The 25,865-nt window shown below is 48.5% G+C and overlaps 1 protein-coding gene across 2 annotated transcripts in view; it reads right to left on the bottom strand.

Moving 5' to 3' along the window:
- Window positions 1-1,839: 1,839 nt before the first annotated feature.
- The window catches only part of LOC129829460 (regulator of G-protein signaling 17-like), a 188,291-nt gene continuing 164,265 nt past the window's right edge, over window positions 1,840-25,865 (bottom strand). For both annotated transcript variants that reach the window (XM_055891163.1, XM_055891164.1), the window contains exon 6: window positions 1,840-4,122. In XM_055891163.1, the coding sequence (XP_055747138.1) occupies window positions 3,934-4,122 (189 nt within the window). In that variant the 3' untranslated portion in view covers window positions 1,840-3,933. The remainder of the gene's footprint in view (window positions 4,123-25,865) is intronic.

Raw genomic sequence — 25,865 nt, 5'->3', positions numbered from 1 at the left:
GAGGGGACTTGACTTGGGACAGGAAGGGGACCAGACAGAGTGAGGGGACTTGACTTGGGACAGGAAAGGGACCAGACAGAGTGAGGGGACTTGACTTGGGACAGGAAGGGGACCAGACAGAGTGAGGGGACTTGACTTGAGACAGGACGGGGACCAGACAGAGTGAGGGGAATTGACTTAGGACAGGAAGGGGACCAGACAGAATGAGGGGACTTGACTTGGGACGGGAAGGGGACCAGACAGAGTGAGGGGCCTTGACTTGGGACAGGAAGGGGACCAGACAGAGTGAGGGGACTTGACTTGGGACAGGAAGGGGACCAGACAGAGTGAGGGGACTTGACTTGGGACAGGAAAGAAACCAGACAGAGTGAGGGGACTTGACTTGAGACAGGAAGGGGACCAGACAGAGTGAGGGGACTTGACTTGGGACAGGAAAGGAACCAGTCAGAGTGAGGGGACTTGACTTGAGACAGGAAGGGGACCAGACAGAGTGAGGGGACTTGACTTGGGACAGGAAAGGAACCAGACAGAGTGAGGGGACTTGACTTGAGACAGGAAGGGGACCAGACAGAGTGAGGGGACTTGACTTGGGACAGGAAGGGGACCAGACAGAGTGAGGGGACTTGACTTGGGACAGGAAGGGGACCAGACAGAGTGAGGGGACTTGACTTGGGACAGGAAGGGGACCAGACAGAGTGAGGGGACTTGACTTGAGACAGGAAGGGAACCAGACAGAGTGAGGGGACTTGACTTGGGACAGGAAGGGGACCAGACAGAGTGAGGGGACTTGACTTGGGACAGGAAGGGGACCAGAAGAGTGAGGGGACTTGACTTGGGACAGGAAGGGGGCCAGACAGAGTGAGGGGACTTGACTTGGGACAGGAAGGGGACCAGACAGAGTGAGGGGACTTGACTTGGGACAGGAAAGGGACCAGACAGAGTGAGGGGACTTGACTTGGGACAGGAAGGGGACCAGACAGAGTGAGGGGACTTGACTTGGGACAGGAAGGGGACCAGACAGAGTGAGGGGACTTGACTTGGGACAGGAAGGGGATCAGACAGAGTGAGGGGACTTGACATGAGACAGGAAGGGGACCAGACAGAGTGAGGGGACTTGACTTGGGACAGGAAGGGGACCAGACAGAGTGAGGGGACTTGACTTGGGACAGGTAGGGGACCAGACAGAGTGAGGGGACTTGACTTGGGACAGGAAGGGGACCCGATCGAGTGAGGGGACTTGACTTGAGACAGGAAGGGGACCAGACAGAGTGAGGGGACTTGACTTGGGACAGGAAGGGGACCCGACCGAGTGAGGGGACTTGACTTGAGACAGGAAGGGGACCAGACAGAGTGAGGGGACTTGACTTGGGACAGGAAAGGGACCAGACAGAGTGAGGGGACTTGACTTGGGACAGGAAGGGGACCAGACAGAGTGAGGGGACTTGACTTGGGACAGGAAAGGGACCAGACAGAGTGAGGGGACTTGACTTGGGACAGGAAGGGGACCAGACAGAGTGAGGGGACTTGACTTGGGACAGGAAGGGGACCAGACAGAGTGAGGGGACTTGACTTGGGACATGAAGGGGACCAGACAGAGTGAGGGGACTTGACTTGGGACAGGAAGGGGACCAGACAGAGTGAGGGGACTTGACTTGAGACAGGAAGGGGACCAGACAGAGTGAGGGGACTTGACTTGAGACAGGAAGGGGACCAGACAGAGTGAGGGGACTTGACTTGAGACAGGAAGGGGAGGAGTTCAGTTCACAGTATGTTACCCAGAAACACCAGGGACAGAGTGGATTAAATGTTGGTTGTCCATCTTTCAGTCCAGAGCTGTTCTGGAGAAATGTTTGCACGATGTTGGCATGATGTCTACTATATGAGAACTAAGACACACCTGTCCAACATACCTGGAAACGGACTTGAAACACACACAAACACACGCACACACACACACACACACACACACAGAATGTGTATTAGTGGGTTTGTGTGTATTAGTGGGTTTGTGTGTATTAGTGGGTTTGTGTGTATTAGTGGGTTTGTGTGTATTAGTGGGATTGTGTGTATTAGTGGGATTGTGTGTATTAGTGGGATTGTGTGTATTAGTGGGATTGTGTGTATTAGTGGGATTGTGTGTATTAGTGGGATTGTGTGTATTAGTGGGTTTGTATGTATTAGTGGGTTTGTGTGAACTCAGCAGGGAGACACCCTAACATAGAAGGAGTACCATTCTCCACCTGCAGGCGGTGCCAGAGTGGCAGGGCCTTTCAAACTGGAAACACCAAAACTCACAGGGGTCGTCCCGAATGGCACCCTATTCCCTATGAAGTGCACTACTTTGGACCAAAATGGCTTTGTTAGTGCACTATTGAGGGAATAGGGTTCCACATAGAGAACTTTAAACACAGTTGATGATTTGATTGAGAGTTTGCTCGAGGTTTGTGTTGATGGTCAAGGGTTTCTGTTTATATATGTACAATAAAATCATTATCACAGTTTAACAAAATATAAAATAAATAACATTAATAATACTAAGTTTTAAAGCATTTTTTGAGTGACAACAAGTCGAGTAAAGACCTAGGCATCATCTTCAGTCTTCTAACTACATGTGTTGTCATCAAACTCCATTTCCCATGAAACAGTTCTTTAACTGTTAACAGACTTTTGTATGTTTTTTTTAAATGTATTGTGAGTCTTTTTCTTTTTTTGCACCTGGGATGGAAAATCTCTTAGCCCCCGTTACCACCCTGATCGATCGACCAACCACAGCTCATCCCGATGCCTCTGATAGCCAATCACAGCAGTGAGGTGAGGGAGACAGTGGACAGGTCAAAGGTGACAGTTCAAAGGTCAGAAGCGGAGTAGAGCAGCAGTGTCCAGGCGGTCCGGTCCGGTCCGGCAGAAGGGGTCAGGGTCGGGAACGTTGTGTCTTTAATGTTGTGTGAACGTTGTGTCTTTAATGTTGTGTGAACGTTGCGTGAACGTTGCGTGAACGTTGGAAAGTCACCAGTGTCTTTATTGCCGAGGTTCTTTTATCTTCTCAAATCGGGACGTTTTGTCAGGAGAAAATAAAACAATAACATACTGCATGTTATCCGGAACAAAGCAGATTGTTATACTGTATGTAAATGTGAGTACCAGCGAACAGTAGAATGATATCCAACAGAAATAATGTCTCTGTCTCCCACGTCTTGTTTTATTCTCCGTCAACAACCCTGTGTCTTCCAGTTACCTTGGCTTGTCAAAATGGAACCCTATTCCTCATATAGTGCACTACTTTTGACCAGAGCCCTATGGCCCCCTATTCCCTATATAGTGCACTACGTTTGACCAGAGCCCTATGTGGGTAGTGAACTACATAGGGAACAGGAAATCCCTAAGTGGCACGATGAAGTTCATTAAAAATAGAAAAAGTGAAAGGGTTTGGCAACAAAAAACATCCTACAGAAAAATCAAAAAACAAACAAAAACAAACATAAAATCCCCAACAGGATAGATATTTTCTCCTTAAGTGGTTACGGAATGGAGAGAGACAGAGACAGAGACAGAGACAGAGGGGATGGAGAGAGACAGAGACAGAGGGGAGGGGATGGAGAGAGACAGAGACAGAGGGGATGGAGAGAGACAGAGACAGAGGGGTAGAGATGAGGTGAGACAGAGACAGAGGGGTGTGGATGGAGAGATAGAGACAAGGGATAGAGATGGAGTGAGACAGAGAGAGAGGATGAGAGAGAGGATGAGAGAGAGAGAGAGAGAGAGAGACAGAGGAGTCTGAGAGGGAGAGAGAGGAGTGTGAGAGGGAGAGAGAGGGGAGTGTGAGGGAGAGAGAGAGGAGTGTGAGAGGGAGAGAGATAGAGAGAGAGAGAGTAGTGTGTGTGAGTGAAATGTTGTGAACCTAGGACTCTGAGGAGGTGTGGGAGCCTGGTGAACCTATGACTCTGAGGAAGTGTGGGAGCCCGGGTGAACCAGTGATCTGTATATAGACGAGTTGAGGAAACGAGGATAGGAGTCTCTGTGCATTAAGGTATATATCTGGAGCTGGGCGTCCTCAAAGGTGTGGGGCGTGGGCTCCTGTATCTTCCTGTTAATCACCTCTCTCACCCGGGAGTCCAGGCTCACCTAGGGGATAGGGGGTTGGAGAAGGGGATGTAGGGAGAGAGAGAGAGAGAGAGAGAGAGAGAGAGAGAGAGAGAGAGAGAGAGAGAGAGATTAGCCTTGGACTCTCAAAAAACAATGTGAAAAAAACACTTAAACTACCAGCAAAGAAACTACAGAGCATCAACACTCACAAATCACACTGCATTTGTAATTGATTTACAACACAGTGGGTTTCCATAGAGGCATATTATGGTATGATTTCCAACACAGTGGGTTTCCATAGAGGCGTGTTATGGTATGATTTCCAACACAGTGGGTTTCCATAGAGGCATATTATGGTATGATTTCCAACACAGTGGGTTTCCATAGAGGCGTGTTATGGTATGATTTCCAACACAGTGGGTTTCCATAGAGACATATTATGGTATGATTTCCAACACAGTGGGTTTCCATAGAGGCGTGTTATGGTATGATTTACAACACAGTGGGTTTCCATAGAGGCATGTTATGGTACGATTTACAACACAGTGTGGTACAGTATATACACTACATGACCAAAAGTATGTGGACACCTGCTCGTCCAACATTCAAAATCATGGACGTTAATATGGAGTTGGTCCCCCCCCCCCCCCCCCCCCCCCCTTTTGCTGCTATAACAGCCTCCACTCTTCTGGGAAGGCTTTCCACTAGATGTTGGAACATTGCTGCTGTAACAGCCTCCACTCTTCTGGGAAGGCTTTCCACTAGAGGTTGGAACATGCTGCTATAACAGCCTCCACTCTTCTGGGAAGACTTTCCACTAGATGTTGGAACATTGCTGCTTTAACAGCCTCCACTCTTCTGGGAAGGCTTTCCGCTAGATGTTGGAACATTGCTGCTTTAACTTCTTGCGACTACAGGGGGTGCTGTTTTCTCATTAGCATAATTGCATTACAGATTAAACGGCTTCCTACTAAATTCATTATCGTACAATATGCATATTATTACTATTATTGGATAGAAAACAGTCTCTAGTTTCTATAGGCGTTGGAATTTTGTCTCTGAGTGGAACAGAAGTCATTCTACAGCAATTTCCCTGACATGGAGTCAGATTTCACACATTTTGGCCCCTGATCTGGAGTCAGTTTTAAGGCCACTGTTATTGCTATGAGGATACGGACACTGCTTACGTCTTCCCCTGGATGCCTTTACGTGATGACGATTTGAATGGTGTCGATTGCCCAATCACAGCCCCTATGAAACAAAAACACGTGTAGGTAGGAACTTTTTCCCAGATGCGTCATGCGCGCGGAGGACACTGAACGGCTCTTTTTCCGAGCATTAGTGTAGCCAGTTATATTTTTCCGTACATGTTTCTACTCGTTATAGGAGTTAAAAACATCATAAGGTAGTTAATTTAAACCGTTTCATAGCAATTTATATCCGTTTAGTGCGATTTTGAGGCATTGCTTTGTTGTGCACTTTGACGCGCTGGGCACATTTCGGGCTCCCGGTCGTACGTTAGTGGGCATTTCGACGGACAAGTGGACATCTTTCGACCAAAAGAAGATTAGACCCAAGAAAGAATTCTTTGTCCAAGATTCTGATGGAAGAACAGCTCACAGTAAGAACAATTTATGATGATAAATCGTGTTTCTGTCGATAAATGTTAAACGTTTATGTCGCCATCTTGTTTGCTATAGCTTCGCTTGGCGCAACCTGTATTGAAAAGTAAGGATAATTAAAAAAATGTAAATCAGCGATTGCATTAAGAACTAATTTGTCTTTCGATTCCTGTCAACCCTGTATTTTTTAGTCAAGTATATGATTAGCTATTGATTAAACTAGATCACTCAAAGATGGCGACCGACTTTACCAGGCTTGTTTTGCTACTATTTTCATTGTATAACCACGTTTTTTTATGGCTAAATATGCACATTTTCGAACAAACTGTATATGTATGTTGTAATATGATGTTACAGGAGTGTCATCTGAAGGATTCTGAGAAGGTTAGTGAAAAAATTAATATATTTTGGCGATGATATGATTTCGCTCTCTTTGGCTAGAATCAGTGCTCGGGTAACGTTTGCGTATGTGGTATGCTAATATAACGATTTATTGTGTTTTCGCCGTAAAACACTTAGAAAATCTGAAATGTTGTCTGAATTCACAAGATCTGTGTCTTTCCATTGCTATGTGCTGTGTATTTTTAAGAAATGTTTTATGATGAGTAAATTGGTAATACACGTTGCTCTCTGTAGTAATTCTAGGAGCTTTGGTGAGATTTGTGATGCTGGCTGCAATGGCAAACTATGATTTATACCTGAAATATGCACATTTTTCTAACAAAACCTATCCTATACCATAAATATGTTATCAGACTGTCATCTGATGAGCTTTTTTCTTGGTTAGTGGCTATCAATATCTTAGTTTAGCCGAATTGGTGATAGCTACTGGTGTTGAGAAAAAATGGTGGACAAAGAAAAAGGGTGTCTTTTGCTAACATGGTTAGCTAATAGATTTACATATTTTGTCTTCCCTGTAAAACATTTTAAAAATATGAAATGGTGACTTGATTCACAAGATCTGTATCTTTCATTAGGTGTCTTGGACTTGTGATTTAATGATATTTAGATGCTACTAGTTAAATGTGACGCTATGCTAGCGATGCTAATCAGTGTGAGGGGGGTGGGGGGGGATCCCGGATCCGGGTTTCAGAGGCAGTAAAAGATAACAGCCTCCACTCTTCTGCGAAGGCTTTCCACTAGATGATGGAACATTGCTGCTATAACAGCCTCCACTCTTCTGGGAAGGCTTTCCACTAGATGTTGGAACATTGCTGCTATAACAGCCTCCACTCTTCTGGGAAGGCTTTCCACTAGATGTTGGAATGTTGCTGCTATAACATCCTCCACTCTTCTGGGAAGGCTTTCCACTAGATGTTGGAATGTTGCTGCTATAACATCCTCCACTCTTCTGGGAAGGCTTTCCACTAGATGTTGGAACATTGCTGCTTTAACAGCCTCCACTCTTCTGGGAAGGCTTTCCACTAGATGTTGGAATGTTGCTGCTATAACATCCTCCACTCTTCTGGGAAGGCTTTCCACTAGATGTTGGAACATTGCTGCTTTAACAGCCTCCACTCTTCTGGGAAGGCTTTCCACTAGATGTTGGAACATTGCTGCTATAACAGCCTCCACTCTTCTGGGAAGGCTTTCCACTAGAAGTTGGAACATTGCTGCTATAACAGCCTCCACTCTTCTGGGAAGGCTTTCTACTATATGTTGGAACATTGCTGCTATAACAGCCTCCACTCTTCTGGGAAGGCTTTCCAATAGATGTTGGAACATTGCTGCTATAACAGCCTCCACTCTTCTGGGAAGGCTTTCCAATAGATGTTGGAACATTGCTGCTATAACAGCCTCCACTCTTCTGGGAAGGCTTTCCACTAGATGTTGGAACATTGCTGCTATAACAGCCTCCACTCTTCTGGGAATGCTTTCCACTAGATGTTGGAACATTGCTGCTTTAACAGCCTCCACTCTTCTGGGAAGGCTTTCCACTAGATGTTGGAACATTGCTGCTATAACAGCCTCCACTCTTCTGGGAAGGCTTTCCACTAGATGTTGGAACATTGCTGCTATAACAGCCTCCACTCTTCTGGGAAGGCTTTCCACTAGATGTTGGAACATTGCTGCAATAACAGCCTCCACTCTTCTGGGAAGGCTTTCCACTAGATGTTGGAACATTGTAGCTATAACAGCCTCCACTCTTCTGGGAAGGCTTTCCACTAGATGTTGGAACATTTCTGCTATAACAGCCTCCACTCTTCTGGGAAGGCTTTCCACTAGATGTTGGAATATTGCTGCGGGGAATTTGCTTCCATTCAGCCACAAGAGCATTAGTGAGGTTGGGGCACTGATGTTGGGCGATTAGAGCTGGCTCGCAATCGGTGTTCCAATTCATCCCGAAGGTGTTCGATGGGGTTGAGGTCAGGGCTCTGTGCAGGCCAGTCAAGTTTATCTACAATGATCTCGACAAACCATTTCTGTATGGATCTCGCTTTGTGCACTGGGACATTGTCATGCTGAAACAGGAAAGGACCTTCCCCAAACTGTTGACACAAAATTGGAAGCACAGAATTGTCTAGAATGTCATTGTATGCTGTAGCGTTAAGATTTCCCTTCACTGGAACTAAGGGGCCCGAACCATGAAAAACAGCCCCAGACCATTATTCCTCCTCCACCAAACTTTACAGTTGGCACTATGCATTTGGGCAGGTAGCGTTCTCCTGGCATCCACCAAACCCAGATTAGTCCGTCGGACTGCCAGAAGGTGAAGCGTGATTCATCACTCCAGAGAACACGTTTCAACTGCTCAAATCAAATCGTATTGGTCACCTACACATATTTAACAGAGACTGGCTGAGTGGTGATGGTATCTCTCTGACTAGGAGACTGGCTGAGTGGTGGAGGTATCTCTCTGACTAGGAGACTGGCTGAGTGGTGGAGGTATCTCTCTGACTAGGAGACTGGCTGAGTGGTGGAGGTATCTCTCTGACTAGGAGACTGGCTGAGTGGTGATGGTATCTCTCTGACTAGGAGACTGGCTGAGCGGTGATGGTATCTCTCTGACTAGGAGACTGGCTGAGTGGTGATGGTATCTCTCTGACTAGGAGACTGGCTGAGTGGTGATGGTATCTCTCTGACTAGGAGACTGGCTGAGTGGTGATGGTATCTCTCTGACTAGGAGACTGGCTGAGTGGTGATGGTATCTCTCTGACTAGGAGACTGGCTGAGTGGTGATGGTATCTCTCTGACTAGGAGACTGGCTGAGTGGTGATGGTATCTCTCTGACTAGGAGACTGGCTGAGTGGGGATGGTATCTCTCTGACTAGGAGACTGGCTGAGTGGTGGAGGTATCTCTCTGACTAGGACACTGGCTGAGTGGTGATGGTATCTCTCTGACTAGGACACTGGCTGAGTGGTGATGGTATCTCTCTGACTAGGACACTGGCTGAGTGGTGATGGTATCTCTCTGACTAGGAGACTGGCTGAGTGGTGATGGTATCTCTCTGACTAGGAGACTGGCTGAGTGGTGGAGGTATCTCTCTGACTAGGAGACTGGCTGAGTGGTGATGGTATCTCTCTGACTAGGAGACTGGCTGAGTGATGATGGTATCTCTCTGACTAGGAGACTGACTGAGTGGGGATGGTATCTCTCTGACTAGGACACTGGCTGAGTGGTGATGGTATCTCTCTGACTAGGAGACTGGCTGAGTGGTGATGGTATCTCTCTGACTAGGAGACTGGCTGAGTGGTGATGGTATCTCTCTGACTAGGAGACTGGCTGAGTGGTGATGGTATCTCTCTGACTAGGAGACTGGCTGAGTGGTGATGGTATCTCTCTGACTAGGAGACTGGCTGAGTGGTGATGGTATCTCTCTGACTAGGAGACTGGCTGAGTGGTGATGGTATCTCTCTGACTAGGAGACTGGCTGAGTGGGGATGGTATCTCTCTGACTAGGAGACTGGCTGAGTGGTGGAGGTATCTCTCTGACTAGGACACTGGCTGAGTGGTGATGGTATCTCTCTGACTAGGACACTGGCTGAGTGGTGATGGTATCTCTTTGACTAGGAGACTGGCTGAGTGGTGATGGTATCTCTCTGACTAGGAGACTGGCTGAGTGGTGGAGGTATCTCTCTGACTAGGAGACTGGCTGAGTGGTGATGGTATCTCTCTGACTAGGAGACTGGCTGAGTGATGATGGTATCTCTCTGACTAGGAGACTGACTGAGTGGGGATGGTATCTCTCTGACTAGGACACTGGCTGAGTGGTGATGGTATCTCTCTGACTAGGACACTGGCTGAGTGGTGGAGGTATCTCTCTGACTAGGACACTGGCTGAGTGGTGGAGGTATCTCTCTGACTAGGAGACTGGCTGAGTGGTGATGGTATCTCTCTGACTAGGAGACTGGCTGAGTGGTGGAGGTATCTCTCTGACTAGGACACTGGCTGAGTGGGGATGGTATCTCTCTGACTAGGAGACTGGCTGAGTGGGAGAGGTATCTCTCTGACTAGGAGACTGGCTGAGTGGTGGAGGTATCTCTCTGACTAGGAGACTGGCTGAGTGGTGGAGGTATCTCTCTGACTAGGAGACTGGCTGAGTGGTGGAGGTATCTCTCTGACTAGGAGACTGGCTGAGTGGTGGAGGTATGTCTCTGACTAGGAGACTGGCTGAGTGGTGATGGTATCTCTCTGACTAGGAGACTGGCTGAGTGGTGATGGTATCTCTCTGACTAGGAGACTGGCTGAGTGGTGATGGTATCTCTCTGACTAGGAGACTGGCTGAGTGGTGATGGTATCTCTCTGACTAGGAGACTGGCTGAGTGGTGATGGTATCTCTCTGACTAGGAGACTGGCTGAGTGGGGATGGTATCTCTCTGACTAGGAGACTGGCTGAGTGGTGGATGTATCTCTCTGACTAGGACACTGGCTGAGTGGTGATGGTATCTCTCTGACTAGGACACTGGCTGAGTGGTGATGGTATCTCTCTGACTAGGAGACTGGCTGAGTGGTGATGGTATCTCTCTGACTAGGAGACTGGCTGAGTGGTGGAGGTATCTCTCTGACTAGGAGACTGGCTGAGTGGTGATGGTATCTCTCTGACTAGGAGACTGGCTGAGTGATGATGGTATCTCTCTGACTAGGAGACTGACTGAGTGGGGATGGTATCTCTCTGACTAGGACACTGGCTGAGTGGTGATGGTATCTCTCTGACTAGGACACTGGCTGAGTGGTGGAGGTATCTCTCTGACTAGGAGACTGGCTGAGTGGTGGAGGTATCTCTCTGACTAGGAGACTGGCTGAGTGGTGGAGGTATCTCTCTGACTAGGACACTGGCTGAGTGGTGGAGGTATCTCTCTGACTAGGAGACTGGCTGAGTGGTGGAGGTATCTCTCTGACTAGGAGACTGGCTGAGTGGTGATGGTATCTCTCTGACTAGGAGACTGGCTGAGTGGTGGAGGTATCTCTCTGACTAGGACACTGGCTGAGTGGGGATGGTATCTCTCTGACTAGGAGACTGGCTGAGTGGGAGAGGTATCTCTCTGACTAGGAGACTGGCTGAGTGGTGGAGGTATCTCTCTGACTAGGAGACTGGCTGAGTGGTGGAGGTATCTCTCTGACTAGGAGACTGGCTGAGTGGTGGAGGTATCTCTCTGACTAGGAGACTGGCTGAGTGGTGGAGGTATGTCTCTGACTAGGAGACTGGCTGAGTGGTGGAGGTATCTCTCTGACTATTTTTATTTATTTATTTATTTATTTAACCTTTATTTAACCAGGTAGGCAAATTGAGAACACGTTCTCATTTACAATTGCGACCTGGCCAAGATAAAGCAAAGCAGTTCGACACATACAACAACACATAGTTACACATGGAGTAAAAACAAACATATAGTCAATAATACAGTGAAAAAAATAAGTCTATATACAATGTGAGCAAGTGAGGTGAGATAAGGGAGGTGAAGGCAAACAGATATATGTATAAATAAATAAAATATAAAAAGGCCATGGAGGCGAAGTGAGTACAACAGAGCAAGTAAAATAAAAACTAAAAAAACACTGGAATGGTTGGTTTGCATTGGAAGAAAGTGCAAAGTAGAGACAGAAATAATGGGGTGCAAAGGAGCAAAATAAATTAATAAATAAATACAGTAGGTAAAGAGGTAGTTGTTTGGGCTAAATTGTAGATGGGTTATGTACAGGTGCAGTAATCTATGAGCTGCTCTGACAGCTGGTGCTTAAAGCTAGTGAGGGAGATAGGTGTTTCCAGTTTCAGAGATTTTTGTAGTTCGTTCCAGTCATTGGCAGCAGAGAACTGGAAGGAGAGGCGTCCAAAGGAAGAATTGGTTTTGGGGGTGACTAGAGAGATATACCTGCTGGAGCGCGTGCTACAGGTAGGTGCTGCTATGGTGACCAGCGAGCTGAGATAAGGGGGGACTTTACCTAGCAGGGTCTTGTAGATGACCTGGAACCAGTGGGTTTGGCGACGAGTATGAAGCGAGGGCCAGCCAACGAGAGTGTACAGGTCGCAGTGGTGGGTAGTATATGGGGCTTTGGTGACAAAACGGATGGCACTGTGATAGACTGCATCCAATTTATTGAGTAGGGTTTTGGAGGCTATTTTGTAAATGACATCACCGAAGTCGAGGATTGGTAGGATGGTCAGTTTTACAAGGGTATGTTTGGCAGCATGAGTAAAGGATGCTTTGTTGCGGAATAGGAAGCCAATTCTAGATTTGACTTTGGATTGGAGATGTTTGATGTGGGTCTGGAAGGAGAGTTTACAGTCTAACCAGACACCTAGGTATTTGTAGTTGTCCACATATTCTAAGTCAGAGCCGTCCAAAGTAGTGATGTTGGACAGGCGGGCAGGAGCAGGCAGCGATCGGTTGAAGAGCATGCATTTGGTTTTACTTGTATTTAAGAGCAGTTGGAGGCCACGGAAGGAGAGTTGTATGGCATTGAAGCTCGCCTGGAGGGTTGTTAACACAGTGTCAAAAGAAGGGCCAGAAGTATACAGAATAGTGTCGTCTGCGTAGAGGTGGATCAGAGAATCACCAGCAGCAAGAGCGACATCATTGATGTAAACAGAGAAGAGAGTCGGTCCAAGAATTGAACCCTGTGGCACCCCCATAGAGACTGCCAGAGGCCCGGACAACAGACCCTCCGATTTGACACACTGAACTCTATCAGAGAAGTAGTTGGTGAACCAGGCGAGGCAATCATTAGAGAAACCAAGGCTGTCGAGTCTGCCAATGAGGATGTGGTGATTGACAGAGTCAAAAGCCTTGGCCAGGTCAATGAATACGGCTGCACAGTATTGTTTCCTATCGATGGCGGTTACGATATCGTTTATGACCTTGAGCGTGGCTGAGGTGCACCCATGACCAGCTCTGAAACCAGATTGCATAGCGGAGAAGGTGTGGTGTGATTCGAAATGGTCGGTAATCTGTTTGTTGACTTGGCTTTCGAAGACCTTAGAAAGGCAGTGTAGGATAGATATAGGTCTGTAGCAGTTAGGGTCAAGGGTGTCCCCCCCTTTGAAGAGGGGGATAACCGCAGCTGCTTTCCAATCTTTGGGGATCTCAGACGACACGAAAGAGAGGTTGAAGAGGCTAGTAATAGGGGTGGCAACAATTTCAGCAGATAGTTTTAGAAAGAAAGGGTCCAGATTATCTAGCCCGGCTGATTTGTAAGGGTCCAGATTTTGCAGCTCATTAAGAACATCAGCTGACTGAATTTGGGAGAAAGAGAAATGGGGAAGGCTTGGGCGAGTAGCAGAGGGGAGGGCAGTGCTGTTGTCCGGGGTAGGGGTAGCCAGGTGGAAAGCATGGCCAGCCGTAGAAAAATGCTTATTGAAATTCTCAAATATAGTGGATTTGTCGGTGGTGACAGTGTTTCCTATCTTCAGAGCGGTTGGAAGCTGGGAGGAGGTGTTCTTATTCTCCATGGACTTTACGGTGTCCCAGAACTTTTTTGAATTTGTGTTGCAGGAAGCAAATTTCTGCTTGAAAAAGCTAGCCTTGGCTGTTCTAACTGCCTGTGTATATTGGTTTCTGGCTTCCCTGAAAAGTTGCATATCACGGGGGCTGTTCGATGCTAATGCAGAACGCCATAGGATGTTTTTCTGATGGTTAAGGGCAGTCAGGTCAGGAGAGAACCAAGGGCTATATCTGTTCCTGGTTCTAAATTTCTTGAATGGTGCATGCTTATTCAAGATGGTGAGGAAGGCATTTTTAAAAAATGACCAGGCATCCTCTACTGACGGGATGAGATCAATATCCTTCCAGGATATCCCGGCCAGGTCGATTAGGAAGGCCTGCTCGCTGAAGTGTTTCAGGGAGCGTTTGACAGTGATGAGTGGAGGTCGTTTGACCGCTGACCCATTACGGATGCAGGCAATGAGGCAGTGATCGCTGAGATCTTGGTTGAAAACAGCAGAGGTGTATTTGGAGGGCAAGTTTGTTAGGATGATATCTATGAGGGTACCCGTGTTTACGGAATTGGGGTGGTACCTGGTAGGTTCATTGATAATTTGTGTGAGATTGAGGGCATCAAGCTTAGATTGTAGGGTGGCTGGGGTGTTGAGCATGTTCAAATTTAGGTCGCCTAGCAGCACGAGCTCTGAAGATAGATGGGGGGCAATCAGTTCACATATAGTGTCCAGAGCACAGCTGGGGGCAGAGGGTGGTCTATAGCAGGCGGCAACGGTGAGAGACTTGTTTTTAGAGAGGTGGATTTTTAAAAGTAGAAGTTCAAATTGTTTGGGAACAGACCTGGATAGTATAACAGAACTCTGCAGGCAGTCTTTGCAGTAGATTGCAACACCGCCCCCTTTGGCCGTTCTATCTTGTCTGAAAATATTGTAATTGGGGATAAAAATGTCTGAATTTTTGGTGGTCTTTCTAAGCCAGGATTCAGACACGGCTAAAACATCCGGGTTGGTAGAGTGTGCTAAAGCAGTGAACAAAACAAACTTAGGGAGGAGGCTTCTAATGTTAACATGCATGAAGCCAAGGCTATTACGGTTACAGAAGTCATCAAAAGAGAGCGCCTGGGGAATAGGAGTGGAGCCAGGTACTGCAGGGCCTGGATTCACCTCTACATCACCAGAGGAACAGAGGAGAAGTAGGATAATGGTACGGCTAAAAGCTATGAGAATTGGTCGCCTAGAGCTACTAGAGCAGAGAGTAAAAGGAAGTTTCTGGGGGCGATAAAATAGTTTAAAGGAATAATGTACAGACAAAGGTATGGTAGGATGTGAATACAGTGGAGGTAAACCTAGGTATTGAGTGATGATGAGAGAGATCTTGTCTCTAGAAACATCATTGAAACCAGGTGATGTCATCGCATATGTGGGTGGTGGAACTGATAGGTTGGATATGGTATAGAGAGCAGGGCTAGAATCTCTACAGTGAAATAAGCCAATAAACACTAACCAGAACAGCAATGGACAAGGCATATTTACATTAAGGAGAGGCATGCTTAATCGAGTGATCAGTAAGGGTCCAGTGAGTAGAGGTTGGTTGGGGTCGTGGCGATCCAGACAGCTGGCCGGGTATATGGCTATCGGTAGCAGCATAGGATGGAGGTCTGTTTGTAGATACCTCGTGCGTTTCCGTCGGTAGGTTCCGTGTAGTGGGGTTTTGTTCAGATAGCAGCCGATAGGACAGCTAACGATTAGCGGGCCTCAGGTGAGCGTTCAGGTAACGTCGGGACGGATTTGCCGGTTGGATAAATCCCTCGGGCAGATAACGTCGGCAGTCAGTCGTGAAGGCCCGGTGGGGTTCCGTATCTGCAGCAGCAACAAAAGAAACGGGTCCGGATGGTGATGGAACTCCTCAGCTGGCTAGCTCCAGCATGATTTGAGTTTGCTCCGGGGTCGACGTAAGCCAATAGTCACACGGTATGCAGCTAGCTAGCTGCGAAATCAAGGTGCAAGTGTCCAGAGCCTGCGGTTGGAATCCGGGGAAACTGAGAGAAAAAAAGTCCCGGAATGCTCCGGTCCGAGTCGCGTTGCACAAAAGTGCCGGTAGATTATCGAGCTAAAGGAATAGCTGATGACCGCAAAACGTGGGCAGCTGAAACACCAAAGCTAGCTAGCAAACCGGCTAATTTCGGGGCAGCTACAGATTAGCTTCTGGCTAGCTATCGGAGTAGCTTCTGGTTAGCTATCAGGCTAGCTTCTGAATTAGCCCCTGGCTATCTTCCACGATGGATTTTCAGATTGAGATAAATAATACTTATTGTAATTGGTGAAGCGGGTTGCAGGAAAGCTTTTGCAGGAAAGCTTTTGTAGTTGAGTTCTTGGATAATAAAATAAATAAAAGATATGTGAAGAAAAGGTGTAAATATATATATATATATACAGGACACGACAAGACAATACGGAAAAGACGTCTGAACTGCTAAGCCACCTTGGAGCTTACCCTTACTAGGAGACTGGCTGAGTGGTGGAGGTATCTCTCTGACTAGGAGACTGGCTGAGTTGTGATGGTATCTCTCTGACTAGGAGACTGGCTGAGTGGTGGAGGTATCTCTCTGACTAGGAGACTGGCTGAGTGGTGATGGTATCTCTCTGACTAGGAGACTGGCTGAGTGGTGATGGTATCTCTCTGACTAGGAGACTGGCTGAGTGGGGATGGTATCTCTCTGACTAGGAGACTGGCTGAGTGGTGGAGGTATCTCTCTGACTAGGAGACTGGCTGAGTGTTGGAGGTATCTCTCTGACTAGGAGACTGGCTGAGTGGTGATGGTATCTCTCTGACTAGGAGACTGGCTGAGTGGTGATGGTATCTCTCTGACTAGGAGACTGGCTGAGTGGTGATGGTATCTCTCTGACTAGGAGACTGGCTGAGTGGTGGCGGTATCTCTCTGACTAGGAGACTGGCTGAGTGGTGGAGGTATCTCTCTGACTAGGAGACTGGCTGAGTGGTGGAGGTATCTCTCTGACTAGGAGACTGGCTGAGTGGTGGAGGTATCTCTCTGACTAGGAGACTGGCTGAGTGGTGGGAAAATGCTGGTTCCTGGTCTATCTCATTCTTGACATCTCCCACATCGTAGTGCTGCTGCCATGGTCTATTTATGTCCCAGGCTGCAGGAGAGGAGGGGCGCCAGGGGGCAGTGTGAGTGTGTTTGGGAGAGGTCGAGAATGGGATGCCAGAGGGCAGCGATTTATGGTTTCCTGTAGCCAACTTTTATAACACTGTGAGAAAGAGAGGTAAGTAGCCTTGGCTTGTGTGAGTCGGGAACATCTCCTATTTCTGTAGTGAGGCAGCTTGATGTACAGGACATCCCCTGGACAGGACACTAGTCGATCTCCTGTTTCTGTAGTGAGGCAGCTTGATGTACAGGACATCCCCTGGACAGGACACTAGTATATCTCCTGTTTCTGTAGTGAGACAGCTTGATGTACAGGACACCCCCTGGACAGGACACTAGTCTGTCTCCTGTTTCTGTAGTGAGACAGCTTGATGTACAGGACACCCCCTGGACAGGACACTAGTCTGTCTCCTGTTTCTGTAGTGAGACAGCTTGATGTACAGGACACCCCCTGGACAGGACACTAGTCTGTCTCCTGTTTCTGTAGTGAGACAGCGTGATGTACCAGGACACCCCCTGGACAGGACACTAGTCTATCTCCTGTTCCTGTAGTGAGACAGCTTGATGTACCAGGACACCCCCTAGACAGGACACTAGTCTATCTCCTGTTTCTGTAGTGAGACAGCTTGATGTACAGGACATCCCCTGGACAGGACACTAGTCTATATCCTGTTTCTGTAGTGAGGCAGCTTGATGTACCAGGACACCCCCGGAACAGGACACTAGTCTATCTCCTGTTTCTGTAGTGAGGCAGCTTGATGTAGCAGGACACCCCCGGAACAGGACACTAGTCTATATCCTGTTTCTGTAGTGAGGCAGTTTGATGTACAGGACATCCCCTGGACAGGACACTAGTCTATCTCCTGTTTCTGTAGTGAGACAGCTTGATGTACAGGAAACCCCCTGGACAGGACACTAGTCTGTCTCCTGTTTCTGTAGTGAGGCAGCTTGATGTACAGGACATCCCCTGGACAGGACACTAGTCTGTCTCCTGTTTCTGTAGTGAGGCAGCTTGATGTACAGGACATCCCCTGGACAGGACACTAGTCTGTCTCCTGTTTCTGTAGTGAGGCAGCTTGATGTACCAGGACACCCCCGGAACAGGACACTAGTCTATATCCTGTTTCTGTAGTGAGGCAGCTTGATGTAGCAGGACACCCCCGGAACAGGACACTAGTCTATATCCTGTTTCTGTAGTGAGGCAGCTTGATGTACAGGACATCCCCTGGACAGGACACTAGTCTATCTCCTGTTTCTGTAGTGAGACAGCTTGATGTACAGGACACCCCCTGGACAGGACACTAGTCTGTCTCCTGTTTCTGTAGTGAGGCAGCTTGATGTACAGGACATCCCCTGGACAGGACACTAGTCTGTCTCCTGTTTCTGTAGTGAGGCAGCTTGATGTACAGGACACCCGCTGGACAGGACACTAGTCTATCTCCTGTTTCTGTAGTGAGACAGCTTGATGTACAGGACATCCCCTGGACAGGACACTAGTCTATCTCCTGTTTCTGTAGTGAGACAGCTTGATGTACAGGACATCCCTTGGACAGGACACTAGTCTATCTCCTGTTTCTGTAGTGAGACAGCTTGATTTACAGGACACCCCCTGGACAGGACACTATTCTGTCTCCTGTTTCTGTAGTGAGGCAGCTTGATGTACAGGACATCCCCTGGACAGGACACTAGTCTGTCTCCTGTTTCTGTAGTGAGACAGCTTGATGTACAGGACACCCCCTGGACAGGACACTAGTCTATCTCCTGTTTCTGTAGTGAGGCAGCTTGATGTACAGGACACCCCCTGGACAGGACACTAGTCTGTCTCCTGTTCCTGTAGTGAGACAGCTTGATGTACATGACACCCCCTGGACAGGACACTAGTCTGTCTCCTGTTCCTGTAGTGAGACAGCTTGATGTACCAGGACACCCCCTGGCCTGGAGACAACCAAAATCACAACCTTCCAATCTCAGGGCAGACACTAACCAATCTCAGGGAGGACACTGACCAATCTCAGGGAGGACACTAACCAATCTCAGGGGGGACACTAACCAATCTCAGGGAGTACACTAACCAATCTCAGGGAGGACACTAAACAATCTCAGGGAGGTCACTAACCAATCTCAGGGAGGACACTAACCAATCTCAGGGGGGACACCAACCAATCTCAGGGGGGACACTAACCAATCTCAGGGGGGACACTAACCAATCTCAGGGAGGACACTAACCAATCTCAGGGAGGACACTAACCAATCTCAGGGGGGGACACTAACCAATCTCAGGGAGGACACTAACCAATCTCAGGGGGGGACACCAACCAATCTCAGGGGGGACACTAACCAATCTCAGGGGGGACAATAACCAATCTCAGGGGGGACAATAACCAATCTCAGGGAGGACACTAACCAATCTCAGGGGGGGACACTAACCAATCTCAGGACGTACACTGACCAATCTCAGGGCGGACACTTACAGATCTCAGGGGGGACACTAACCAATCTCAGGGGGGGACACTAACCAATCTCAGGACGGACACTGACCAATCTCAGGGCGGACACTTACAGATCTCAGGGGGGACACTAACCAATCTCAGGGCGGACACTTACAGATCTCAGGGGGGACACTAACCAATCTCAGGGGACACACTAACCAATCTCAGGGCGGACACCAACCAATCTCAGGGCGGACACTAACCAATCTCAGGGCGGACACTAACCAATCTCAGGGGGGACACTAACCAATCTCAGGGTGGACACTTACAGATCTCAGGGGGGACACTAACCAATCTCAGGGGGGGACACTAACCAATCTCAGGACGGACACTGACCAATCTCAGGGCGGACACTTACAGATCTCAGGGGGGACACTAACCAATCTCAGGGCGGACACTTACAGATCTCAGGGGGGACACTAACCAATCTCAGGGGACACACTAACCAATCTCAGGGCGGACACCAACCAATCTCAGGGCAGACACTAACCAATCTCAGGGCGGACACTAACCAATCTCAGGGGGGACACTAACCAATCTCAGGGTGGACACTAACCAATCTCAGGACGGACACTAACCAATCTCAGGGGGGGACACTAACCAATCTCAGGGAGGACACTAACCAATCTCAGGGAGGACACTAACCAATCTCAGGGGGGACACTAACCAATCTCAGGGAGGACACTAACCAATCTCAGGGCAGACACTAACCAATCTCAGGGAGGACACTAACCAATCTCAGGGGACACACTAACCAATCTCAGGGGGGACACTAACCAATCTCAGGGGACACACTAACCAATCTCAGGGGACACTGACCAATCTCAGGGGGGGACACTAACCAATCTCAGGGGGGACACTAACCAATCTCAGGGAGGACACTAACCAATCTCAGGGAGGACACTAACCAATCTCAGGACGGACACTAACCAATCTCAGGACGGACACCAACCAATCTCAGGGGGGGACACTAACCAATCTCAGGGAGGACACTAACTAATCTCAGGGCAGACACTAACCAATCTCAGGACGGACACCAACCAATCTCAGGACAGACACTAACCAATCTCAGGGGGGGACACTAACCAATCTCAGAACGGACACTAACCAATCTCAGGGCAGACACTAACCAATCTCAGGGCAGACACTAACCAATCTCAGGACGGACACTAACCAATCTCAGGGGGGGATACTAACCAATCTCAGGGGGGGACACTAACCAATCTCAGAACGGATACTAACCAATCTCAGGACAGACACTAACCAATCTCAGAACGGACACTAACCAATCTCAGGGCAGACACTAACCAATCTCAGGGCAGACACTAACCAATCTCAGGGGGGGACACTAACCAATCTCAGGGGGGGATACTAACCAATCTCAGGGGGGGACACTAACCAATCTCAGAACGGATACTAACCAATCTCAGGGCAGACACTAACCAATCTCAGGGGGGGACACTAACCAATCTCAGGGGGGGACACTAACCAATCTCAGGGGGGGGACACTAACCAATCTCAGGGAGGACACTAACCAATCTCAGGGAGGGCACTAACCAATCTCATAGAGGACACTAACCAATCTCAGGGAGGGCACTAACCAATCTCAGGGAGGACACTAACCAATCTCAGGACGGACACCAACCAATCTCAGGGAGGACACTAACCAATCTCAGGACGGACACTAACCAATCTCAGGACGGACACTAACCAATCTCAGGACGGACACTAACCAATCTCAGGGCAGACACTAACCAATCTCAGGGCAGACACTAACCAATCTCAGGGGGGGACACTAACCAATCTCAGGGGGGGACACTAACCAATCTCAGAACGGACACTAACCAATCTCAGGGCAGACACTAACCAATCTCAGGGGGGGACACTAACCAATCTCAGGGGGGGACACTAACCAATCTCAGGGCGGTCACTAACCAATCTCAGGGCAGACACTAACCAATCTCAGGGCAGACACTAACCAATCTCAGGGGGGACACTAACCAATCTCAGGGCGGTCACTAACCAATCTCAGGGAGGACACCAACCACAAGGCCACTGAGTTGGTCAAGAGAAATAGAGGGAAGTGGTCTTAAAGTCAGGGAGGAGAGGTGGAGAGGAGGAGAGGTAGATGATTTAGAGAGAAGAAGGTGTTTGTGTGTGTGTGTGTGAGAGTGTGTGTGGGTGTGTGTGAGGTGGGAGGTAAAGGATGTTTTAGGAGAAAAGGAGGACAGGAAAAATACCTTCCCAGTGCCAGGAGGAGGAAGAGGAGAGGTGAGGAGAGGTGAGGATAGGAGAGGATAGGAGAGGAGAGGATAGGATAGGAAAGGAAAGGAGAGGTGAGGATAGGATAGGAGAGGAGAGGAGAGGATAGGAGAGGATAGGAGAGGAGAGGAGAGGTGAGGATAGGAGAGGAGAGGGGAGGATAGGAGAGGAGAGGGGAGGAGAGGATAGGAGAGGGGAGGAGAGGATAGGAGAGGATAGGAGAGGAGGAGGGGAGGATAGGAGAGGATAGGAGAGGAGGGGAGATGATAGGAGAGGAGAGGAAAGAAGGGGATAGGAGAGGATAGGAGGGGAGAGGAGAGGAGAGGAGAGGGGGATAAGGAAGAGATAATTTAACATTTAATTGCAGTGGGCTAAATCAGGGTCACACAGAGTGTTTCTTTGTAGTCTTAAACAAATCTTCTTTGAAACACAAGTATCCACCTCACACACACGGTTATGGGCTTAACAAAAAGAAGACATCTGTACCATGTCAGATATAGAGTTGAAATGTATTACATTTTGAGTTTGCATCCCAATATTACACTTAATAGACAGTCAAAGAAGACTGAAAAATATATATTTTAAAACGTTTGACATAGAAACACCAGATTATTGGATTTTTATTTTAACTTTTAAATTGATTAATTATGAATTTCCATCCATGAGGTCATTTAACTGCAGGAAAGGAAATGTAGAGCACATCTCTTCATTGAGGAGAGAGAGAGAGGGATGAAGGAAGGATTTTAAAGAGGAGGGCAGGAGATGTGCCTAACAGAGAGGAAGGGGGAGGACAAAGTGATAAGGGGATGATGTTGGAGAAAAGAGAGAGAGAGGGATGAGAGGGGAGAAAGTTGGGCTATAGCCAAGCTCTGAGTGGGGCCAGGGGCCTGATGCGATTTCCCCCTTTACCTCTCTCTCTCCCTTGCTCTCTAATCTCTCTCTCTCTCCCTCGCTCTCCCTTTCTCTCTCCTCACGCTCCTCCCTATCTCTCTCACTCTCCCTATATCTCTCTCTCCCTTTCTCTCCCTCTCTCTCTCCCTGTCTCTCTCTCTTTCTCTCCCTTTCTCTCTCCCTTTCTCTCTCTCTCCCTCTTTCTCTCTCTCTCTCTTTCTCTCTCCCTTTCTCTCTCTCTCCCTTTCTCTCTCTCTCTCTCACCCTTTCTCTCTCTCTCTCCCTTTCTCTCTCCAGCCTCTATCCACATAGCTGATGAGAACTGACAGACACAGCCTCCGGCACTCACTCTAAATAAAGCAGCTAGCTCTCTCCACACACACCCACCCCCCCCCCCCCCCCCACACACACACACACACACACACACACACACACACACACACACACACACACACACACACACACACACACACACACACACACACACACACACACACACACACACACACACACACACACACACACACACACACACACACACACTACAGTCCAGGCTTCCATGCCACTCACCACAGAAATAAATAAATAAAATGAAAATGCCATCAAGAAGGAAGGCCTTAACTCCACTGTCAGTGGGTCAACAGAGACCCATAGTGTTTGTACATGTGTGTACGTGTGTGTGTGTGTGTACATCTGTGTATGTGTGTATGTGTGTACATCTGTGTGTGTGTGTGTGTGTGTGTGTCTACATCTGTGTGTGTATTTGTGTGTGTGTGTGTGTGTACATCTGTGTACATGTGTGTGAGTGCGTGTGTGTGTGTACACATCTGTGTATGTGTGTGTGTGTGTGTGTATGTGTGTGTGTGTGTGTGTGTGTGTGTGTGTGTGTGTGTGTGTGTGTACATCTGTGTGTGTGTGTGTGTGTGTGTGTGTGTGTACATCTGTGTGTGTGTGTGTGTACATATATGTGTGTGTGTGCGTGTACATCTGTGTGTGTGTGGTGTATGTGTGTGTGTGTACATATATGTGTGTGTGTGTACATCTGTGTGTGTGTGGTGTGTGTGTGTGTGTGTGTGTACATCTGTGTGTGTATGTGTGTGTGTGTGTGTGTGTATGTGTGTGTATATGTGTGTGTGTGTGTGTGTGTGTGTGTGTACGTGTGTGTGTGTGTGTGTGTGTGTGTGTACGTGTGTGTGTGTCTGTGTGTGTACATCTGTGTGTGTGTGTACATCTGTGTGTGTGTGTGTGTGTGTGTGTGTGTGTGTGTGTGTGTGTGTGTGTGTATGTGTGTACGTGTGTGTGTGTGTGTGTATGTGTGTGTGTACGTGTGTGTGTGTGTGTGTGTGTACGTGTGTGTGTGTGATTATTACTCTGTGGGAACAGCGTGCTTGAGGGCAGTAAGAGAAGAGACCATGTTAGTTATGGGCATTCAGAGAGAGAGGAGGGTGTGTGTCTGATCGTGTTCCTTTTGTGTGTGTGTGTGTGTGTGTGTGTGAGAGTGCGTGTGTGTGAAGTGTGCGTGTGCATGTGTGTGCGTGTGTGTGTGCTTGCGTTCCTGTGTGTGTGGGCTTGCGTTCCTATGTGTGTGTGTGTGTGTGTGTGTGTGTGTGAAGTGTGCGTGTGTGAAGTGTGCGTGTGCATGTGTGTGTGTGTGTGTGTGTGTGTGAAGTGTGCGTGTGTGTGTGTGAAGTGTGCGTGTGCATGTGTGTGTGTGTGTGTGTGTGAAGTGTGCGTGTGCATGTGTGTGTGTGTGTGTGTGTGTGTGTGTGTGTGAAGTGTGCGTGTGTGAAGTGTGTGTGTGCGTGTGCGTGTGCGTGTGTGAAGTGTGTGTGTGTGGGGGGACAGAGAGGGAATCAAGTCATCGTCAGTCAGTCGGGGACATTCAGTACATTTTTCTCTTTATTGAAACCATGACTGAAACCAACCACAGGCTACAGGAAGGAGAGGAGAGGAGAGGAGAGGAGATGGGGAGGGGAGAGGAGAGGGTTGAGGAGAGTAGAGGAAAGTAGAGGAGAAAGTTGAGGAGAGTAGAGGAGAGAGTTGAGGAGAGTAGAGGAGAGGAGAGGAGAGGAGATTGGGAGGGGAGGGGTGAGGAGAGAGTTGAGGAGAGTAGAGGAAAGTAGAGGAGAAAGTTGAGGAGAGTAGAGGAGAGAGTTGAGGAGGGCAGAGGAAAGTAGTGGAGAAAGTTGAGGAGACTAGAGGAGAGAGTTGAGGAGAGTAGAGGAGAGAGTTGAGGAGGGCAGAGGAGAGAGTTGAGGAGGGCAGAGGAGAGTAGAGGAGGGCAGAGGAGAGTAGAGGAGGGCAGAGGAGAGTAGAGGAGAGAGTTGAGGAGGGCAGAGGAAAGTAGTGGAGCAAGTTGAGGAAAGTAGAGGAGAGAGTTGAGGAAAGTAGAGGAGAGAGTTGAGAAGGGCAGAGGAGAGTAGAGGAGAGAGTTGAGGAGGGCAGAGGAAAGTAGTGGAGAAAGTTGAGGAGACTAGAGGAGAGAGTTGAGGAGAGTAGAGGAGAGAGTTGAGGAGGGCAGAGGAGAGAGTTGAGGAGGGCAGAGGAGAGTAGATGAGAGAGTTGAGGAGGGCAGAGGAGAGGAGAGAGTTGAGGGGGGCAGAGGAGAGGAGAGAGTTGAGGGGGGCAGAGGAGAGGAGAGAGTTGAGGAGGGCAGAGGAGAGAGTTGAGGAGGGCAGAGGAGAGGAGAGAGTTGAGGAGGGCAGAGGAGAGAGTTGAGGAGGGCAGAGGAGAGAGTTGAGGAGGGAAGAGGAGAGAGTTGAGGAGGGAAGAGGAGAGTAGAGGAGAGAGTTGAGGAGAGTAGAGGAGAGAGTTGAGGAGGGCAGAGGAGAGGAGAGAGTTAAGGAGGGTAGAGGAGAGTAGAGGAGAGAGTTGAGGAGGGCAGAGGAGAGGAGAGAGTTAAGGAGGGAAGAGGAGAGTAGAGGAGAGAGTTGAGGAGAGTAGAGGAGAGAGTTGAGGAGGGCAGAGGAGAGGAGAGAGTTAAGGAGGGTAGAGGAGAGTAGAGGAGAGAGTTGAGGAGGGCAGAGGAGAGAGTTGAGGAGAGTAGAGGAGAGAGTTGAGGAGAGTAAAGGAGAGTAGATGAGGGTAGAGAAGATGAGGGTAAAGGAGGGTAAAGGGGAGGGTAGGCGAGAGGCAGGGCCGAGCTGGGCTAGACTAGTACAGCCATGACAACCACCACAACCTCAACCGCTACCCTCCTCTCTTTAACTCTCCTCTCCTCTCCTTAACTCTCCTCTACCTTTCTCTCCTCTCCTCTCCTTAATGCTCCTCTCCTTTCCTCTGACAAAACACTTACTCTTACACACATACTTCATAAGAAAATGGGACACAGCACACTCTGATTGTTCAGGAACAGGGGGAAGAGAGAGAGGGAGTGAGAGAGAGAGAGAAGGAGAGAGAAAGAGAGAGAGAGAGGGGGTGAGAGAAAGAGAGAAGGAGAGAGAGAAAGACAGAGAGACGGAGAAAGAGACCAAAAGA

Source organism: Salvelinus fontinalis, chromosome 31 (genome assembly GCF_029448725.1).
Source record: "Salvelinus fontinalis isolate EN_2023a chromosome 31, ASM2944872v1, whole genome shotgun sequence".
NCBI classification, from domain to species: Eukaryota; Metazoa; Chordata; class Actinopteri; order Salmoniformes; family Salmonidae; genus Salvelinus; species Salvelinus fontinalis.
The sequence above is the reverse complement of the archived record's forward strand: the minus strand, read 5'-3'. Positions and strand labels throughout refer to the sequence as shown.